We start from the raw sequence: 21,606 nt of genomic DNA, 5'->3' as shown, positions 1-21,606 counted from the left end.
CTCTCCATTAGAATCCGCCTACTGGAAGACAGGCAACCGAGCACCAAGTGAGACTCACATGCAAAACGATGGTCAGAAAAAAGCGTGTGCCTCTTATAGCTTATACCACTTACTTGACCTTAGCGTCAGAAATCTGGGGCCTCTAATAATTACCAGCTTCAGATTTGATCTCCTCCACGCGAGGAGTGGAGTGGTCTCTAGTCTCAAACCTTCTCGGGGACCCGTCAGAGCTGATGTCCCAAATGGAATACCCATTTCCCTTACCCTCCCCTCTGGGCTAACTGAAGTTACTGATGCAATTCTTTACATCACATAAAGCACCGTCCATAAAGGACAAAACCGAATACAGGAACAGAAGATTCTATCTCTCTCCCCCTCACCAATCCCTGGTGCTGCAGAGCTTCCCCTCGTAGATCTAACACAAGAGAATTCCCTTCTCTTGTTCCTTAGCCTACCCAGGAGAAAACTCAAACAAGTCTTACAGAAGCTTTATATAAAAAGAAGAAAAAAAACACACATGAACATATGATCTCTGCATTAAGTGACATACACAGGGCTATTACGTAAAGAAAAAATATGAATAAACGCTGTTCTCAAGAGTCAGTTATCTCTAGCTTGCTTGCTAGCATATATATACCTGCCCCTGGAAATTTCCACTACCTGCGTCTGACGAAGTGGGTATTCACCCACGAAAGCTCACGCTCCAAAACGTCTGTTAGTCTATAAGGTGCCACAGGATTCTCTGCCGGTGTTAATAGTGTTGATTTTGGGCTTGCTCCTAGGTTTTGTCCTATGTAGCTTCTTGGATGTAATCTTCACTTTGCTAATAATCAAGGAGTGGTTAGTGTCACAGTCGGCACTGTGGAACTGTTCTGCACTAGGGGTAGGCCTTTCCTCCTGTTGGTAACAACGTCTAATTGGTGCCAGTGGCCTGATCGTGGAGGTTGCCATAACACTTTATGACAATCTTTTCCTGTAAAATATGAATTGGTCATGCACGTTTGGTTTTGGGCACAGAATTCAAGAAGTTGTTGGCCATTCTCTTTCATCTTGCCAATGCCAAAATGTCCTTGGCAATCTGGCCATGAGTTGTCTGCACCGACTCTTGCACTGAAGTCACCGAGGAGGAAAAGTTGCTCAGTTGATGGTATTCTTTTCATGACTTGAGGCAAACATAAAATGTATCCTTCTTTTGGGGCTGGATTTGAGTGTTGGTGCATAAGCACTAATGATGTTTATAGAGCCGATGGCTGTCTGAAGTTTAAGTGAGATGACACCTTCTTACTTCCAATAGGTGTTTCTAGGAGCTTTACCCATTTCTTTCTCACAGCAAAACCGACACCGGGCAGATGATTTTCTTTGCTGCTTTTACCTTGCCAAAAGAAGGTATAATTGGCCTCTCGGACAGAACCAGCATCTGCAAGTCTTGTTTCCTGGACTGCTGCAATGTCAACATTGAGTTTGTATAGCTCACGGTCTAGCAAAGCTGAGTTCCATATGCTGCTTGTGTATTGTAGGTTGTTATTGTCTGTCAGTCCCGGACACATGGTCCTGACATTCCAGCTTCCAAGCCAGAAAGTTCTTGGTTTCTTATTTTTGCCAGGTGCAAAGTTTCCGCCTCCCTTGCAACTTTTGGTCTAGCCCCATGCACCTCATGAGGCAGACAGACCGTGGCGGATCAGCACCTAACTGTTCGGAGGCTGCCCGGCTTTGTGGTGGGCAGTGGCTGACCAATGGAACACAGTGATTCAGCCCACTGTCAAAGGTGACCCGTGGTGCCATTCTCTATGCCAACCAAGTGAGAGCTTATAACCGTAACTACCACCTTCTGTGTTGTGTCTATGTCGCCATCAAGGATGGAGTGTCCTCTCCGTGTGATGTGACTGCAATAACTTGGGCAGTTAATATGCAGATGCTGCTTTGCTCAGGTGTCAGCATCGCCCTCTCGACTTCACTGTTTGGAATCAAAGGAAGAATGAGAGTCGATACATTTGGAACCAGTTACATTGCAGGAGTTGCCAGTGCTCACGAGATCTTCCACTTGCCTGCCTTTTGGGGCTCCACTCCTAGATTGATTATCAGCCACAGCTGAAGAGCCCAATCTATCACATGTGGATGTCGTTGGCAAAAACAGTGAGTGAATTTGCTCATCTGCCTTTTGATGGCATTTCCTTCATCAAGGGTTCCACTACCCTCATCAGGTGCTCATCGGCCCAAAGCCACTGGCACTTCCTGAGGTTTCTGGGATAATTAACCGCTGACCAGCACTCGGCATTGACCGGTGCAGGTTGTACTGCTTGTGGTCATAGCAGTAGCAGGTTTTCAGTTCTGACCTGACAGAAATGCACAGAGCCTCAACACACAGCCCTTTGTTAAGGTTGCCTTTTTTAATGCTAACCTGTGGGCTTTTGTCACGTGTCCCCTTTGAACTTAGTTCAAAGCCCTCCTCACTGGGTTGGTGAATTGGTGCGTGAAGATGCTCTTCCCCTTCCCCTCTTACCCTTCTTTGCAGTGGGGACAAAAGACAGATCTGGCTTCAAGACTAAGTTCGATAAGTTTATGGAAGGGGTGGTATGATGGGATAGCCTAATTTTGGCAATTAATGATCTTTGACTATTAGAGGTAAATGTGCCCAATGGCCTATGATGGGATGTTAGATGGGGTGGGATCTGAGTTATTACAGGGAATTCTTTCCTGGGTGCTGGCTGGTGAGTCTTGCCCACATGTTCAGAGTTTAGCTGATCTCCATATTTGGGGTTGGGAAGGAATTTTCCTCCAGGGCAGATGGGCAGAGGCCCTGGACGTTTTTCGCCTTCCTCTGCAGAGTGGGGCACTGGTCACTTGCTGGAGGATTCTCTGCACCTTTAAGTCTTTAAACCACGATTTGAGGACTTCAGTAGCTCAGACATAGGATAGGGATTTGATACAGGAGTGGGTGGGTGAGATTCTGTGGCCCGATTGTGCAGGAGGTCAGAATAGATGATCATAATGGTCTCTTCTGACCTTAAAGTCTATGAGTCCATGATTCTTCCCAGCAGACCTCCTTCTCAGAAAAGCATCCCATGGGAGGAAGACGAAGCCCTCCTGTCAACACCATCTGCTCAGCCTTGCATTCATCTCCAACCTGCATGAGTCCCTGCCTGGGCTCTTGCCCTTAACTGGGAGGGTGGACAAGAACACAACCTGTGTCCATAATCGCTGCACCGTGGAGGAGCCCAGCCAGTCTGTGCCACTGGAAAGAAAACACTCGCTCTGTGCACATCCTGCCTGGGCCTTTCTGAGGCTGGATTGGGAGAAGGCTTCATCTATTCACACAGGCCTCTGCATGGAAGAATGGTCCAGTGGTCAGGGTACTAGGCTGGGTTCAGGTCACTGCTCTGTCACAGATTCCCCATGTGACCTTGGGTAAGCCTCTAACTCTGTCTGGCCCTCAGTTCCCATCTGTAAAGCTGGGACAATTGCCCTGCCACACACAGGATGCCAGGATAAGAACATAAGAACAGTCACCCTGGTGACTATGGTCCACCTAGCCCAGTTGCCTGCCTCTGACAGCAGCTGGTGCCGGATGCTTCAGCGGAAATGAATAGAACAAGGCAATTATTGAGGGATCCATTCCCTGTTGTCCACTCCCAGCTTCTGACAGTCAAAGGTTTAGGGACACTCAGAGCATGGGGTTGTGGCGCTGCCCATCTTGGCTAATAGCCACTCATGGCCCTATCGTCCATGAACCTATCTCATTCTTTTTTGAACCCATTTATACTTTTGGCCTTCACAACATCCCTTGGCAATGAGTTCCACAGGTTGACTAGGTGTTACGTGAAGAAGTATGTCCTTATGTTAATTTTAAACTTGCTGGCTGTTAATTTCATTGGGTGACTCCTGGTTCTCGTTTTATGTGAAGGGGTAAATAACACTTCCTTATACACTTTCTTCACACCAGTCATGATTTTATAGACCTCTATCATATCCCTGCTTGGTCATCTCTTTTCCAAAGTGGACCGTCTCAGTCTTTTTAATCTCTCCTCATATGGATGCTGTTACATACCCTTAATAATTTTTGTTTCTCTTCTCTATACCTTTTCCAATTCTAATATATCTCTTTTGAGATGGGATGACCAGAACTACATGCTGTATTCAAGGTGCGTGTGTATCAGGAATTTATATAGTGGCATTATGATATTTTCTGTTTTATTATCTATCCCTTTTTCTTTGAGTGATGGTACCTATGTGTATTCCACACGGGTGCACATGCATGCCATCCACCCGAGTCTAGAAGTTTTTCTAAGCAGTGTCCGTTCACCCACCCATGCACAATATGTCTCCTCATGCTCCTGATTGATGGTATAAAGGGCAGTGCAGGTCGACGCCTCTCCAGATCTTCCTCAACAGAACTACAGTTCCGCATAGTTCCAAAGAGGATGGAGTTAGGCTGTTCTCAGTGGTGGCAGATGACAGAACAAGAAGCAATGGTTTCAAGTTGCAATGGGGGAGGTCTAGGTTGGATATTAGGAAACACTCTTTCACTAGGAGGGTAGTGAAGCACTGGAATGAGTTACTTGGGGGTGCGGGGAGGGGGAGTGGAATCTCCATTCTTAGAGGTTTTTAAGACTCAGCTTGGCAAAGCCCTGTCTGGAATGATTTAGTTGGTGTGGGTCCTGCTTTGAGTAGGGGATTGGACTAGATGACCTCCTGAGGTCTCTTCCAACCCTAATATTCTGTGATTCTATGATAGCTACCGTCACGCTCTGCTAGCTAAGTGTGACTTCAATATGTACAGCAGGCTGGCAGAGTTTACAGACAGCCTCCCTGCAGATGACCATGCCTAGTTCCAGGCCTCAGTGAACGAGAGGAAATTGGTGGCAAAGGTGGCCCTGCAGGCCATGGTGGATGCAGCTGACACTGCTTCTCATTCCATAGCCACCAGGCTTGTGATGAGCAGGACTCGTGGCTTCAGTCTTCTGGTTTCCCAAGGGAGATCCAAAGTGTCACCTCCCTTTCGATGAAGACAGTCTTTTTGATGACACAGTGGATGAGCCCCTGCACTCCCTGAAGGTCTCCACTCTGCAGTCCCCGGGAATCTATACCCCAGCACCCAAGAGGAAGCACCAGAGGCAGTATACGGCCTACCAACCCTACTACCAATGGCTACTGGAACCCCCTTAGAAATGACAGAGGTCCCAGAGGCCCCACTTTCCAGCACCAGCCACCTCCTCAACCCTCTTCCAGCCTAAGGCCAAGGGTCACTTTTGACACGTGGGTTGAGACCCACAGGCCATCTTCAATGCCAGCTACCTTGCCATCCGTCATCTTCAGAAGTCGCCTTGCCCTCTTTGTCCACAATTGGGCCAAGATCACCATAGGCAGTTGGGTACTGGAGATCATCCATTACGGGTACTCCATAGAGTTTCTTTCCTTCCCACCTCATCATCCTCCCACTTGACCCCCTTTGGAGGATCCCTCTCACCAGTTGATTCTTCAGCAGGAAGCCAACTCCCTGCTCTTCAAGGCTGTGGTAAAGGGCATCCCGCTGCAATACCAGGAGAGGGGATTCTATTTGCCATATTTCCTTATTCCAAAAAAGGGCAGAAGACAGAAACCCATCCTGGCAAGCAGTAGGAAGCACAAACATATCACACTTTCAGTTGACACAAAGCTAGAAATATTAAAAAAACCTCGACAATGGTGTTAGCCTAAGCAACATAGCAGGAGAATATGATATTGGGAAATCAACCACCATTGATATTTGAAAAAGCCAGGAAAAATACAACAATTTGCAAAAGAAGCCAAAGAGAGTGGAGCAGTGAGAAGCAGGTGTATTGTACACGAAGTTACTGCTGCTAATTTTGATAAGGCAATGCATCTGTGGCTTGCACAAGAGAGATCAGAAGGCAATTCTATAAACAGTGGGATGGTTACAGAAAAGGCAGGGTTACTCTACCGAGAAATATATCCAGACGAAGGTGAGGACCGTTTTAAAGCAAGCATGGGGTGACTGTTGGTTCAAAAATCGGCATGGAATACGGGAGGCAAGGAAAGTCCCTGACAGTTGACTTGAATGCCGTTGGTGAATTTAAAACCACTTTCAAATCATTTATTGAACAGCATGAACTTACCCGGGACCAAGTGTTTAACTGCAATGAGACAGACCTATATTGGCTCCTGCTTCCATACAAGACTCTGGCAGACAGTTTAGAAAAACAGGCAAAGAATTTCAAATCCAGTAAAGATGTGGTTAGGCTGATGGCTACTGCTAACGGAAGCGGGGATTTCCATCTCCTATTGGCATTCACTCACAACAGTGTGAAACCTGGCTGGCTAAGCTAAGCAGTAGCTCTGCAGAAAAGAACCTGGGGATTACCGTGGGTGAGAAGCTGGATATGACTCAGCAGTGTGTCCTTGTTGCCAAGAAGGCCAATGGCATATTGGGCTGTATTACTAGGAGCATTGCCAGCAGATCGAGGGAAGTGATTCTTCCCCTCTATTTGGCACTGGTTAGGCCACACCTGGAGTATTGTGTTCAGTTTTGGTCCCCTCACTACCGAAGGGATGTGGAAAAATTGGAGAGAGTCCAGCGGAGGGCAACAAAAATGATTAGGGGGCTGGGGCACATGACTTACGAGGAGAGGCTGAGGGAACTGAAATTATTTAGTCTGCAGAAGAGAAGAGTGTGGGGGGGATTTGATACAAGCCTTCAATTACCTAAGGGGGTTTCCGAAGATGTTCTCAGTGGTAGCAAATGACAGAACAAGAAGTAATGGTCTCAAGTTGCAGTGGGGGAGGTTTAGGTTGGATATTAGGAAACACTTTTTCACTAGGAGGGTGGTGAAGCACTGGAATGGGTTACCTAGGGAAGTGATGGAATCTCCATTCTTAGAGGTTTTTAAGGCCTGGCTTGACAAAGCCCTGGCTGGGATGATTTAGTTGGTGTTGGTAATGCGTTGGGCAGGGGATTGGACTAGATGATTTCCTGAGGTCTTTTCCAACCCTAATATTCTACCTCACTTCTTTGCAAACATTGCTAGGTCAGCTCTGCCTGTCCATTACTACAGCCAGTGCACTGCTTGGATGGTGTGGCAGGGCTGGGTTATAAACCCCTGAGATGCCCTGCCAAAGGGATAGCTCCTCTCTGGCTTCCTGGTAGAACAGCCAAGTGCAGAGGCCCAGACACTCAGCAAGGAGCTCAGCTGCAGGCTCTAATGAGAGCAGGCTCAGAGGAATCAGCTGAGTTGAATGGAGCCAGCTGCGCTGGGGGCTGGGAGGAGATAAAAGCCTAGGGAAAGGCTCACTTGAGGGGGAAAGGCGAGTCGGGGGAAGACAGAGGGACTGCAGCTCTGTCTCTACCAGCAGCAGAAAGCCTCAGGGCCGGTAGGCCCAGGGAAGGGTCTGAGTGGGGATTGGCATTGTGTGAATCAGGACTTTGTATTAAGCACTGTAAATAAAAAGACATGGGCGAACCACCTGAAGGAGGCATTGAGACCCTTCTTGGACCACCCCAAGCACAGAGCACAGGGATGAGAGAGCAGTAACCTGTGCAGATCCTGTGACAGATGGACAGGGGCAGCTCCAGGCACCAGCACGCCAAGCGCGTGCCTGGGGCGGCAAGCCCCGGGGGGTGCTCTGCCAGTCGCCACGGGGGTGGCAGGCAGGTTGCCTTTGATGGCATGCCTGCAGAGGGTCCGCTGGTCCCACGGCTTCGGTGGACCTCCCGCAGGCATGCCGTCAAATCCGCGGGACCAAGGATCTCCCAAGGCAAGCTACCGAAGGCAGCCTGCCATGCTTGGGGCGGCAAAATACCTAGAGCTGCCCCTGCAGAATGATAAAAGTATTTTCTCTGATTGGTTTTTTAAACACTTTGTTCCACTTGTGAAAGACTACCTTATGTCAAAATCTGAACCCGTCCAAGCTGTACTGCTGATTGGTAATGCTCCATCTCACCCTGCCATTGACAATCTATTGACAGAAGATGGAAGCATTTGGTATTTGTTTTTACCACCAAATGTCACATGCATCATTCAGCCAATGAACTGAGGCATTCTGGAAAACATGAAATGTTGATACAAGCAAAACCTTTTATAGTGAGTATGTCTGGGATCAGTGCAATTTGAATCTTATAGATTTTTGTAAACGTCTGACAAAACATGCTGTCTGCACGTGTGCTGAATCCTGGAGTGAGATTGGCCAAGTGTCTTTGACACGCTCCTGGAATACACTTTGGCAGTGTATTGACAACACTGAGAGATAATTTGGAAAACAAGGATCAGATGGAAATAAATCAATTCTTTTTTCTGAAGAGCGACAGCTTTTGGATATCACCATGGAAGAACAAGAGGATTGGCTAAACGCAGATTAACATGAGAATGAACACCCTATTCTCAGCCACCATGAGATGATTGAATTGGTAAGAGAAACAGCTCAACCAGACTGTGACAAGAAGGAGGGAGAGAACGCCAAGTGGATCCCATACATGCAAGCAGAAGAGTGTTTTGCTACTGTCTGCAATGGCTTGAACAACAGCCTGACGCCACAGCAATGAACTTAATGATGCTTCAAGAGCTACATACCTTGGCAGCCAAAAAGCGTGTTAGCAACCTCAAGCAGAGTACCATTAAAGATTGTTTCAAGTCTATGTACTTTATCCTGTTGTATTTATGCAGGAAAGTTAAGTTTGGATAGGGGGTTTTTGTTGTCATTATAAAGACTATTGCCGGTACATTTTGCTGCAGCATTTTTTTTTTAGTTCTATTTGAATGAACATTGAAATCGATGGACTATTGTGTTTTCTTTTCATGGATAACAAACACTAAAAAGAAGCAAGAGAAATTACTTAAAATTGAAATACGGTACTGTGTTAAACATAAACTGCTAGAAATAAAGGGAAGGTTTTAAAAAAAGGTTTGACAAGGTAAGGAAACCGTTTCTGTGCTTAGTATCAGAGGGGTAGCTGTGTTAGTCTGGATCTGTAAAAGCAGCAAAGAATCCTGTGGCACCTTATAGACTAACAGACATTTTGGAGCATGCTCCAAAATGTCTGTTAGTCTATAAGGTGCCACAGGATTCTTTGCCATTTCTGTGCTTGTTTCCTTTAAATTAAGATGGTTAAAAGGAGCATTTTTCTTCTGCGTAGTAAAGTTTCAAAGCAGTATGAAGTCAGTGTTCATTTGTAAACTTTGGATAGAACAACCATAATGTTTTGTTCAGAGTTACGAACATTTCAGAGTTACAGACAAACTCCGTTCCCGAGGTGTTCGTAACTCTGAGGTTCTTCTATATTTACACTTCCAGCATTTGTATACAAGTACTTATAAAATGTGTCAATATTTAATTGTCTGCCCTCATGTGATGTAATTGGATGGGAGTCTTTTTTGTTTGACTGTTTCTCTTCAGTTTCTGCGTGTACTGTATCTATCCTCTCCTCTTTACTAGGATATAGAGTATCTCCTTTAATAAATCCTCCCCTGAAGGATGTACTCCTCTATGACCTTTTGAATTTTCCATGCCACGAGTTTGTTTCTATATAGGCTCCTCCATTCCCAAGAGGTTCATACTAAACCTAAATCCCTCCTCGGAATGCCATCATCTCATCCATGCATTGAGACCCTGTGTTCCTAGCCCTGCGTGCGGAAGTGGAAGCATTTTAGAGAATGCTATCATGAAAGTCCTGGATTTTGATCTCTTACCTTGCAGCCTAAACATGGCTGCCAAATGGATTAAAGATTGTAAGGTGCTCAGATATCATAACAGTGGGGGCTGGATAAATTCCTTGCACAAACAGGCCCTGTGATAAGCAGGCGAGAAGGAGCTGGCATGTACACCACAGCTGATGCTCCTGGGAGTGAAGGAAGCCATAGAGCCTGCTTGTTCCTGTGCAGACTCCATACAGCCATAGCTCTGGGGTCATAGCTGGGCCAGACAGCTCAGAGTGGACTAGCTGGGGGAGGGGGGCTCCCAGAACTTGCTGTGCTGTAAGGATGGATCTGCTGCAAGTCCCAGGTTTGGGATGAACCTTATAGGAAATGTGTACTCATAGACTGTCAGGGTTGGAAGGGACCTCAGGAGGTCATCTAGTCCAACCCCCTGCTCAAAGCAGGATCAATCCCCAGACAGATTTTTATCCCAGTTCCCTAAATGGCCCCCTCAAGGATTGAACTCACAACCATGGGTTTAGCAGGCTAATGCTCAAGCCACTGAGCTGTCCCTCCCCCCTAACTATGTAGGGATCTGTGCAGGCAGCCCCAGGCACTAACCCCATGGCATTAACAGGAGGATGCTGAGTTAATGTTTGCAGAGATCTGTGGTTGCAAAGAACTGTCCATTCCCCTGCCCTGCAGCACTTATGTATCTTTTTCCTGGGCAGGGAGATGTCAGCTCAGGCCCTACTGTGGTTTGCACCTGCTCTCCCCAGTGGAGAAGACACTACGTGGTCTCCAAGAGGCGAGAGTCAGGCCCTGACCGTTGTCACCTGGGTTCTGGAATCCCAGTGCAGGGGCCAGGAATGCTCGCTCCCACAGACTCGCACTGCAGTGGGGTTGGCTAATCCAGCTGCCTTTGCTTTGCCCCGTTGCTGCCGGCATCATGTGCTGTTAATGCAGGCTCTAGTGGCTCTGCCAGGGAGGAGCCGCAGTCACTCTAGGGCTCAGAGTACAAGTGACAAAGTCTTTGCTGATGTAAATTGGCACAAACAGAATTTGTCCCAGAGAGTATCCTGCCACTAAGGAGTGAGCTGGTCCCATAGATTCGAGCCCTGCCATCCCCAACTGGCACTGACAGACGCAGCCCTCAGAGGGACGTGTTTGTTCCTTCCTGCTAGGCCAGGGTCTAGAGATGCCCTTGTGGCACTGAGATCTCTTTGGGACCACGTCAGAGCAGCATGCTGGGATCTGGGCCTTGTCTGCAATCTGGTTTAGGTTGAAACTCTGGACTTTACTCCATGAACTGGGGACCTTCACCCGTGCTGCTCAGAATGGCTGGACAGGACCAGGGCTGAGGGGAGGCCTGGGGAGAGACTACTGTGCTATTGTGTGTTTTTTATCCCTTGCCCATCACTGTGGTGTCTGCCTTGCAGGACCGTGGTTCTGGTGCTGCCGTCTCTTCTTCAGCCCAGCTATTCTGGAGGTAGAGGCTGCCATGGACCCTCTCCAAGTCCACACAGGGTGCGATGTGCTTGCTCCAGGGTGCAGAGGGGCATCCAAGCCCCTCGGCACCTTGGCCTTCTGCCCGGAGCACTGGCACCCACCTAACACCATGTCAGTGCAGCTAGTGTTCCTCTTTGATAACATTCACTGCAGGGTTGGCTCTGCAGATCTGGGTCCCACTTCATTCACAGTACCTGTCCGGCCTGTCTCCCTGTAGGTACTAGGAGGCCAGCTCAGACTGTGACACCCTGCCTTGGGTCTCCATTGCCGTGAACTGAGCACACTGTGCCCTCAGTGCTCCTTGCTGCCCTGGCAGCCAGCGCACTTGTGATGTTTGCTGTGTAAACACACCGGTGGCTGGAGGAAACAGACGCTCTGGCGAGTGACCTTGTGCAAGGCTGGGAGGATTTGTGAGACCTCCCCACAGCAGAGGAATGCTGAGCCAATTGCTTCCTACCAATCTCCTCGAGTGCGGACAAACTGTCCAGCAAAGGGACCCTCCTCCAGGGCCACCCAGAGGATTCACGGGGCCTGGGGTCTTCGGCGGTGGGGTGCCCCCACTTCGGCGGTAATTCGGCGGTGGGGGGTCCTTCTGCTCCGGGACCCGCTGCCGAAGTGCCCCGATGATCCACAGCTGGGCTCCCCCCACTGCCAAATTACCGCCGAAGATGCAGCACTTTGGCGGCAGGTCCCACTTCGGCGGTAATTCGGCAGCGAGGGGTCCGTCCTGGGGTGGAAGGACCCCCCACCGCCGAAGACTCGGAGTGGAAGAAGCTCCGGGGGCCCGGGCCCCGTGAGAGTTTTCTGGGGGCCCTGGAGCGAGTGAAGGACCCCGCTCCAGGGCCCCCGAAAAACTCTCGTGAGGGCCCCTGCGGGGCCCGGGCCTGGGGCAAAATGCCCCACTTGTCTCCTCGTATCCTTCAGCAGCATGGGGCTTCTATGCCTAGGTGTGACTGGGTCATCCCCTCTGGGCCATCCTGGGTCTGGCTGGGCACTGCCCTTCTGGTTCGGTCTGGCTGGGCGCTGCCCCTCTGGGTCATCCTACTACCCTCAAGGGGCCCAGTCCAGCTTGCCCTGTTGATTCCTGTAGGGTCCAGCTCCCCAGATACTGTTTATCTGATTGATGTCCTAAGTCCCTCAGCAAACCCTTGTGAGCAAACACAGGTCTGAAGGGAGGCTGCACTTCCACAGCACTTCACTGAAGCATTAACCCTTCAAATGCTGACACTTCCCAGCCCAAGCAGTGCCCAGAACCACAGGACAATGACAGGACAATGTCTCTCAGGGTCGGTATGGCGCCCAGCACAGCAGAGCATGGATTTCATTGGGCCCCCTAGGCATCACCACAAGACCAATATACCAGATAAGAATGTCCTTGCTCATGCCGGGTTATTCTCTACAACCCAATCCTGTTCTGTCTCTGGCTGGCTTGCTTTGACCAACGAGGAACAACACTTTCTAGTCCATTCCAGTGACAAATACACCATAACCCAGCAAATGTTTCCTGAATCTTGGGCCAAGACAATTAAAGAGCCAGGGAATTTGCTGAGGGCCGGCGGGCAGGGACGCTGCAGGGCAGGGAGTTGGGGTGGGTGCAGAGCCAGCTGACTGCCTGGGATTATTGTATAGCTAGGAGAAGGAGCCAGACATTGAGTCTCATGCCATTGCTAGTGGAGGTGGGTCAAGCCTTGGGAGTCGACAGGGAGCTGGTTGACCATGGGTTCCGACTCCTTTCCTGGTTTCCAGCTGCTAAATTCCATTAGCCACACCCCAACCAAATGCGACCCGAGGCAGGGCTGCTTGGACATTTACCATTGAAACATTTTTCAATGGAAAATGGTTTTTTTCACTGAACAGGAATTTGTGAGGAAAGGATCTGCTGTGGGAAAGCTGAGCAGCTGAACCCAAGGCCAGGTGCTGGAGGCAAGGCAGAGGGACTATGGCTTACAGATATCATCCTTCAACATTATTCAGTGATTTCCAGGTCTGCAGATAAGCATTGCACAAATACACAGTCTGCAACACCCAATGTGTGTTGGTTACTGTAGTTACATAATCAGCCAGTCAGGGAACAGAAACTGTATCATGTGGCATAAGGCAGGTAATGGGAATACCATAACCAAATAGACAATTGAAAATGAGTGCTCCATTGGTTAGGGACACAAGTCATATGCCGTTGTTTCTGCCGTCTGATTGGATGTCTCATGTAACTTACTGACCTACAAATTGCAAATTTTAAAATCAAATGTGCAATTTGCCATGTACTTTCTGTGAATGAGATTGGCAGAGACCCTGGGTGTTTTTGCCTTCCTCTGCAGCATGGGTCACGGGTCACTTGCAGGTTTAAACAAGAATAAATGGTGGATTCTCTAACTTTAAGTATTTAATCTGTGATTTGAGGACTTCAGTAACTCAGCCAGAGGCTAGGGGTCTATTCCAGGAGTGAATGGGTGAGGTTCTGCGGCTTGCGATGTGCAGGAGGTCAGATTAGACGATCATGATGGTCCCTTCTGTCTATGAGACATCAGCATTCAGCACGTATTAGCGTGAGAGAAGCCTGCATGCTCAAATGCTCATGGAAAGCGTATGTGAAAGGCCACGAATGTTGGTGAGGCACCACTCAAGTTTGAACCCCAGCAACTATAAATATATGTGGGAGGTGGGGGATCGGAGGAGAGAGGACCAGGGAGAGGAACAGCAGGGCAATGGAGAGCAAAGCAGGGCTTGGATCGAGGTACACATACCTCTTGCTCAGGATCAGATGGCTGGTGGCGGCCTCTGCTTCAATTGCTTCTTGTGCAGCTGGGATCCTTCCAGAGCTGAATGAGCCGGGGCAGGGCCAAGGGGTTGGAAAACAGAGATGCTGAGGGTTCACTCGAGGCTCGTCTCCAGAGAATTGCCCGCCCTTTCCATTCTTAGCCATGGGAGGAAGCTCTCTGATCCACAGTGCTTGCGACGGATAGGCCAGGCTCAGTTAGGATTCCTTGGCCTCAGCAGTACTGTGTATTGTGACCTGGTTTACCTTCCTGGTGGGTTTGGAGGCTGCCAACACTAGGGGTACAGAGCAGCTGGCCCACAAGAGAGATTAGTTCTGCTGCGAGGGGGCAGTGTACTGCCCCAGCCATTGTTCTGAGCTCTGAGCACTGTGACGTATCACAGATCTTCCTGCTGTTTCTTTTTCTTCCTAGAGATGTACGGGAGGCTGATGTACAGAAGCTAGGCTTGGACCCAGAGGTCCCTTGGGCCCCTAGACTGGCTAGCGGCAGCGCCAAACCCACCCAACTCTAACCATGGCCAGAGGAACTTTCTTCATATTGCCAGGCCCATAGGTGTGGGAACTAGGGATGCTGGAGGTGCTGCCGCACCCCCTGGCTTGAAGTGGTTTCCATCCTATACAGGGTTTACAGTTTGGTTCACTGGCTCTCAGCACCCGCACTATACAAATTGTTCCAGCTCCCCTGTGGCCAGGCCTCACATACAGGCTCTGGCTAAGCCCTGCTCACAGGTCCCCAGGCAGCACCCTGAGCTGAGAGCAGAGCCAGGACCTGACTTTGGCTACAGACAGAATCCCACGCTGGCTAATGAGTGAGGCTCTGTCCCAACTGTGATCATGTAGATGGCCAGCTCCTATGCTGAGTGCACTGTGTTTGGGGTCAGGAGGTCATGAGTTCTAGGCCTGATTTTCTTCGGGTAAATCACCTAACTGTTGCCAGTAGCAGCACATTAAGCAAAGGAGCAATGATGGTTGGCCGACTAATCTGATACCAGTTACAATGGGCGGGTTCTAAAGGGCCTCGTATCCAGCTGCCAATGCTTCACTCTCGTTCCAGTCCATTCCTCTCCAGTCAGAATTTTACACGAAAGGAACTGCCCACTGCACCCACCACACAGGCAACTGCTGTTGAGGTGGGAAATGGCAGCTGTTAAACAGCAAACTGCTAGGGGGCAACCTTGCTTAGCAAATGCAAGGCTTGCAGCACAGAGTGGGACTTTTGCAGGCTGGGGGCTTGCAATGTAATCCAGGAGTCATCCTGGAAAGGCCCCTCTCCCCTGCAGGGTAGGACTGGGAGGGCTCTGCTGTCACCACATGATCCCTTCCCTTCACAGTGGCCTCTTTAGCAACAGGGATCCCCGTGCCACTGCGTGCCTCAAACAGAAGGAGTGGGTGTGGAGGGGCCCCTGTTTGCCACTAACTGAGGAACGTCTCTGTCCTGTTGCTTTCCAGACGCCGCTCCCCGACAGCGAATCAGCCCCAGACTGTAAGCAGAGTCCTACGCAGGTGAGTGGGGTAGCCCCTGCTTCAGGAAGCCACCCCCATCACCGGGAGGCAGTTCACTGCCCTGGGCAAAGAAAGCAACTCAAAAGGCCCTTGCTGCCTGTTGCTTGCAGGGCATCCCATGGCATCCCTGGACACTGGCTGGGTAGCTCAGTGGGCAGCAATGGAAGAGGGAGCTGGGGGTAGTTTTATCTTGCCGGTTTCCCGTTCAAATTGTGAGCAGGAGTTAGCATGGGAAAGCCAACATGGAGCAAGCAGTGCCAAAGGCTCATACAGACAGGGCTAGGGAGGAAGTGCCCAGTCCTGTGCCCAGCTTCTTGGCTGCTGATGCTTGTTTGTCCCCCAGGCACATGCAGAGAAGGTTTGGAGAGCGGGGAGACTCCTGTTCAGCCACCTCGTGAGCTCCTGTCCTGGCCTCATCCGCGATCACAAGTACCACCTCAGGCACCACAGGTGGGATGGCCCTGCTCTGTGGCCATGGCAGTACCTACCAGTGAGGGAGCCTCGCCGGGCAGCTTCTGTGTGCCTGGGTATGGACCCTCCTGGGGGCTAGGTCTGGACAGACAGGTGGGGCGTCACGGCCCCATCCCCAAAGCCAGAAAGGGAGAGAGAAGCATGGACCCTTGCAGGCCTGGTGCTTCTTACCCGAGAGAATGTAATGTTGCTAATTGTCAGTCACAAAGCAGGGCAAGTGTCCTCCTCCACACAGCCCTGCCCTCTGACCCACAGCCCCTGCAGTACCTGCCCTGGGTCCCTCCCTTCCCAGCTCTGCCGGAGCCCCTTGATCTGACCCTCAGCTCCTTCAATTCCCGCTCTGGGTCCCCCCCACAACTCTGCTGGTGCCCCTCAATCCCCACCCACAGCCCGAGCTATCCCCACCCTGGGTTTCCCCCACCTTCCTCAGCTCTGCTGGTGCCCCTCAATCCTAAACCCCAGCCCGTGCAATCCCTGCCCTGGGTCCCCCCCTTCACAGCTCTGCTGGTGCCGCTCAATCCCCACTCACAGCCTCCCTGCTATTCCACTCCTGCACTCTCCCTGCCCCCAAGCTCTGCTAGTGCCCCTCAATCCCCACCCACAGCCCTGATATTCCACACAAACCTTCCTTGCACCTTTTCTCCTGCCTCACTATGCCAGCCCTGAATTCCCCAGGTCACTAGTCTTGTCTCACCCATCCATCGCCCTTTTTCCCCTGCAGGCATTGTTGCTCCGGGAAGGAGCTGGTAGACTGGCTGCTCAGTGCAGGACTGTCCATCCAAACGCGGGGCCAGGCCATTGGGGTTTGCCAAGTGCTGGTGGATGGAGGAGTCCTGACTCATGGTGAGAATCACAAAGGGTCTGGGTGCTTCCAGGACTCCGGCCACCTCTGCAGTGCCAAGCTGGGAGGAGCAGGCTGGAGAACATATGGTGGACTGGGCTGGGGACTAGGCATGCCAGGGCCTGTGTGGGGCCTAAGGGCACAGGGTGGGGCTGGGAGCCATGTGGAGTTTGTCAGGTTGTGGTGGGCCAGGACTCAGCAGCGCAGGATAGGCCAGGGGCTGCGTGGGGTCTGGTGGGGCAGGCTGGGGGCCATGTGGTGAGGTAGGCTGGGGAATTCATGGGGCCTGCAGGCACGGGGAAGGGCTGAGAACCATTTGGTGTTTGTCTGGGTGTGGTGGGCCAGGATGCAATAGGGAGGGGTGTACCAGCGCCTGCCAGCGTCCTGGTGGGGTAGGGCGGGACTGAACCACATGGCGTGAGGCAGAGAGGAGAGGCTGGTGGTTGTGCCAGGTGCAGTGGGCCAGGAAGGACCCAGTTGGGTGGGGTGGGATGGGATATGTCAGGAGCTGCTTGGGAATGCATGAGTCCTGGAGGTGAAGGGTAGGCTAATGACTGCCAGGGCCAGGGGCAGGCTGGGGGGCCACATGGGGTCTGGCAGGGCAGGCTTAGGATCCCATGGGGCATGGCAGGGCAGGCTTCTTGTGCAGGATCCCATGGGCCAGGTATGGAGGGTGAGATGTGCCAGAGACTGCCAGGAGCCTAGTGGGGCAGGCTGAGGTCACATGGGGTATGGCAGGGGTGGGGCTGGAAACCATGTGGAGTTGCTGGGCCAGGACCCACTGGAGTGGGGTTGCCAGGAGTGTGAGGAGCCCATGGGATGGGCCAGGGACTGCATGGATGTGTCAGACTTACACCGTCGCCAAACTCTAGCTCCGTGACCGGGCTTCATGCTGTGGGGCCAAGGGCTAGGGCCCAGTTCAGGCTCCTGTCAAGTGTCTGCCCATGATAAGGAGAGCGAGCGGGGAATTGCCTGAGCGCACCCTCTCCCCCCACCCATAGCACATGCTGACAGTGCCCACTGTAACCCTGGTGTCTGTTCCTACCCATCTCATGCTGGCCCTGCCCTCTCACGGGCTCACAGCAGCTCGTCACCTGGTCCAGGCACTTTGCCAGCCAGGCTTGTGCCACGCACGGTGTCGCACACAGGCTGATGCTGCCATGTGGCTCTTTCCCCAGTGAAGCAGGAGTGGCATTTCCAGGACAAGGATGCCCAGTTTTACCGTTTTGCCGAGGGGGAGCTGACTCTGGAGCCTGGTGCCTGGGACGCTGAGGAGCTACTGGAAGCATTGGCCTTCCTGGCCCAGCTGGGCCCTGATGCACTGCTCACCATGGCTCTGCGCAAGCCGTGAGTATGCCACATGTGCCCCCATGGCTGGGGGAGGGCTGGGCTGCCCAGCAAGAGACCCGCCCTCCCCCACGGCTGGGCTGTCACCAAGAGATCTGCCTTCCCCCATGGCTGGGCTGCCACCAAGAGCAGCTGGGCTCAGTGGGCCTGAGACCCCAGGTGGGGTTTAGAGGTCGCTGAGTGGGCCATATCCCCGCATTATAACACGGGCTCTGTGGTCTGCCTGGATCCTGGAATTGTCCTGCCAGGTTAGAGTACATGTGCGTGGTCAGTGCCCTCAACTCCAGATCGTAGACACATGGACCCTCGCCCCCAGACAGCAGAGACCCACCCTGCTGCCCGGCCAAGGGCTGCCGTCTGCATGGGACCAGGCTCAGCTCAGGGGGCCACCCTCATGTGAGGTCATGCCAGGGCTGGGGGAGCTGCCCCGCATGAGGCCAGGCCTGAGTTGTGGGGGAGGGGCTGCCCTCATGGGGGGGTGGTTGCCCAGCTCAGGGGGCTGCCCTCTGTGTGGGGCCATGCCTGGCATGGGGCTCTGTGCCCCAGGCAGGGCCAGTGGCAAGGCAACACCACTCTCTCCCCAGCCCTGCCCAGCGCACGGAGGACGAGCTGGAGCTCATTTTTGAGGAGCTGCTGCACATCAAAGCTGTGGCTCATCTTTCCCACTCGGTGAGTGCTGGCTCCCCCTCACCCTGGCCAACCCCTGCTCCTCCCCTCACCGGCCCCTCTCCCCACCAGCCCTGCTGCCCTCCAACTGCCAGCCCCCGTTCTCCTGCCCCCACCAGTCCCTATTCCCCTCCCCATGGTCAACCCCTGTTCTGCCCTCCCCCCCATATGTCCCTGCTCCCCTCCGCCTGCCAGCGCCTATTCTCCTTTCCCCAGCAGCTCCACTCCCCCACCCCCACGGTCAACCCCTGCTCTGTCCCCCCTGTCAGCCCCCACTCCCCTTCCCACACCACCCCTGCTGCCTTCCACCTCACCTACAGTCCTGCTCCACCTCTACCCCCATTGCCTTTACCCAGCTCCAGCCTCTTTCCAGCCATTGAGCACCCCCTGTCGAGCACCTCTTGCCCTCTGTGTATCCTAGACTGTCCATCCCAACCCCCCGGCACTCTCTGCCCCCTTGGCCCCATGGAGTTCCCCTACCCAACTCCCCAGGTGTCTCACTGAGACCCACTGTGCCCCTGCTGTTGCTCCTGCCAAGTTCTGCCAGGCAAGTCCAGCCCAGCAGCGCACCCTCCCTCCCACTGACACCCTGCCCCAACATGCTCATCTCATTCAGCCCAGGCATCATGCCATCCAGCGCCCGCCCCTCCATCCCACGACCCTCACCCTGTGCCGGGGCAGCGCTAAGGGGTGTCTCTCATTGCAGGTGAAGCGGGAGCTGGCCTCTGTGCTACTGTTTGAGTCACACCCCAAAGCGGGCACCGTGTGTGAGTATCCACAGCCTGCCCCAGCCAGTGACTCTGTGCATGTGCTCCTCCCAGCCTGGGCCCAGAGGGGGGTGTCCTGCACTCTGCCAGTCTAGTTCCTGGGGCACCACTGTACCCAGCCTGTTGCCTGGCATCCTCTGACCAGGAAGTTACACCTTGGAGATGCAGCACCAGGCACTGCTCCATGGTATGCCATTGCCTGGCACCGCACAGCAGACTGACCAGCACCAGAGAGGGCAGTGACCTCCCCTGGCACCCACCGCAGGGCTCTGATCCCAGGGACCCTTGTGCCCACCAGGCCCTGAAGGAAGGAAGGAGCCCTGGGACTGTTTGCTGGGGTGCAGGACCTGAGCCCTGTGCTCTCTGAGTTCCTGGGCGGTCAGCGTGGGAATGGCTGGAATCGGTGGCATTCAGCATTTGGCACATCCCGACCCTGCTGTGCTGCCCCACAGGTCCTCACAGCTTAGGGGACAGAGCCAGCCAAAGCACTAGCCCTGAGAGTACTTGTCCCGGTCTCCCCAGATCTCCGTGCTCCCCAGGGCAGGGCTGGGCTGGGCAGGGCAGCTCCCCTGGAACGCAGAGCCTCTGTGAGGCTGGGATGTGCGGTCTAGACCCTTGACAAGGGCTGCCCCATCTGCAGTCGCTTGGGCTCCCTGGACAAACCACGGCTTCTTTGCAGTGTTCAGCCAAGGAGATAAAGGCACCTCGTGGTACATTATCTGGAAGGGCTCAGTGAACGTGGTCACCCATGGCAAGGTATGTGCTTCCCCGCCCTCCACGCTGCTCTGCCCCTACAATCCCACTGGGCCCCACTGCTGGGACAGAACCAGGACCTCCATGCTGCCCTGTCCCTACAATCCTACTGTGCTCCACTGCTGGCACAGAACCAGGACCTCCAGGCTCCTTCCCCTGCAATCCCACTGGGCTTCATTGCTGGCACAGAACCAGGACCACAGGGTCCTCCTGCTGCAGGCCCACTGGGCCCCACTTCTGGGACAGAACCAGGATGTCCAGGCTCCTCCCCCTGCAATCCCACTGGGCCCCACTTCTGGGACAGAACCAGGATCTCCAGGCTCCTCCCCCTGTAGACCCACTGGGCCTAGGGTGACCAGATAGCAAGTGTGAAAAATCAGGACGGTGGAGGGTATAGTTGCCTATGTAAGACAAAGCCCCTAATATCAGGATATCTGGTCACTTTAGCTGGGCCCCACTTCTGGGACCGAACCAGGACCTTTTGGCTCCGCCCCTTGAGAGCAACTAGTGGAGGTGGGAGCTGAAAGGCCTATGCCCCCTGGGCCAGCATGGTGCTCTCCTTACATCCCAGCGCCTCCTGGATCCCCTGCTCCCCAGCTGGCGGGTGATGGTGTGGGAGTCTCTGGTTTCTCACCCAGCTGCCACTCCCAGGGCCTGGTGACCACCCTGCACGAGGGTGATGACTTTGGACAGCTGGCGCTGGTGAACGATGCCCCCCGAGCCGCCACCATCATCCTGCGGGAGGACAACTGCCATTTTTTGCGTGTGGACAAGCGAGACTTCAACCGGATCCTCAAGGTGGGCCCAGACCCTGAGCCATGGGGCCCAGCCACCCCCGGAGGGCAGTTCTCCTGTGTTCCCCTTCCTGCTGCCCCTGCCAAGCAGATTGTGGGCACCAGGACTGCTGCTGCCTCTTTGGTCTGTGGGTCATCTCACATCGCCAGAGCCACATGGCCCTGTGTCCATGGTGTACCAGGCTGAGGGTAGGGCTGGGGACACTGTGTAGCAGGAAGGTTTGTTGGGGGGTGGGGGGCTGGCTGACACATGGTGACCCCCTGAGCTCTGTACTGTCCCGCTGAGTCCCTGCTGCAGGCACATCCACAGTGCAGCCCCAGCTGCAAGGAGGCTGTGTCTGTTCCCTGCTGTGTGGCCCTTATGCCCTGGGCCTGGTGTCATGGATCCTCAGGTCCAGTGCTCTTGTACCGCTTTGGAACGGGTCCATGGGAGGCACCCTTCAGTGTATCAGCCCCATCAGGGTCACACCCTCTCACCAGGGTGAGCCCCTTGGCTTCACCACCTCCTGGCTCTGAACTTTGGAGCCTCACACCATGAATTCCCTGCAGCTGGATT

At 53.0% G+C, this 21,606-nt stretch overlaps 1 protein-coding gene across 2 annotated transcripts in view; it reads left to right on the top strand.

The window, feature by feature from the left end:
* RAPGEF3 (Rap guanine nucleotide exchange factor 3) overlaps window positions 1-21,606 on the top strand; it is a 66,072-nt gene that overhangs the window by 25,011 nt on the left and 19,455 nt on the right. Inside the window, exons 3-10 of one of the 2 annotated variants that reach the window (XM_032783996.2) lie at window positions 15,358-15,411; window positions 15,755-15,861; window positions 16,604-16,725; window positions 17,902-18,070; window positions 18,655-18,739; window positions 19,443-19,503; window positions 20,183-20,259; window positions 20,908-21,054. In XM_032783996.2, the coding sequence (XP_032639887.1) occupies window positions 15,358-15,411; window positions 15,755-15,861; window positions 16,604-16,725; window positions 17,902-18,070; window positions 18,655-18,739; window positions 19,443-19,503; window positions 20,183-20,259; window positions 20,908-21,054 (822 nt within the window). Of the gene's footprint in view, window positions 1-15,357; window positions 15,412-15,754; window positions 15,862-16,603; window positions 16,726-17,901; window positions 18,071-18,654; window positions 18,740-19,442; window positions 19,504-20,182; window positions 20,260-20,907; window positions 21,055-21,606 lie in introns of those variants that run through there. The other variant, XM_032783998.2, reaches the window with a different exon arrangement.

The sequence above is a fragment of the Chelonoidis abingdonii genome, chromosome 26 (genome assembly GCF_003597395.2).
Source record: "Chelonoidis abingdonii isolate Lonesome George chromosome 26, CheloAbing_2.0, whole genome shotgun sequence".
Classification (NCBI taxonomy): Eukaryota; Metazoa; Chordata; order Testudines; family Testudinidae; genus Chelonoidis; species Chelonoidis abingdonii.
The sequence above is the reverse complement of the archived record's forward strand: the minus strand, read 5'-3'. Positions and strand labels throughout refer to the sequence as shown.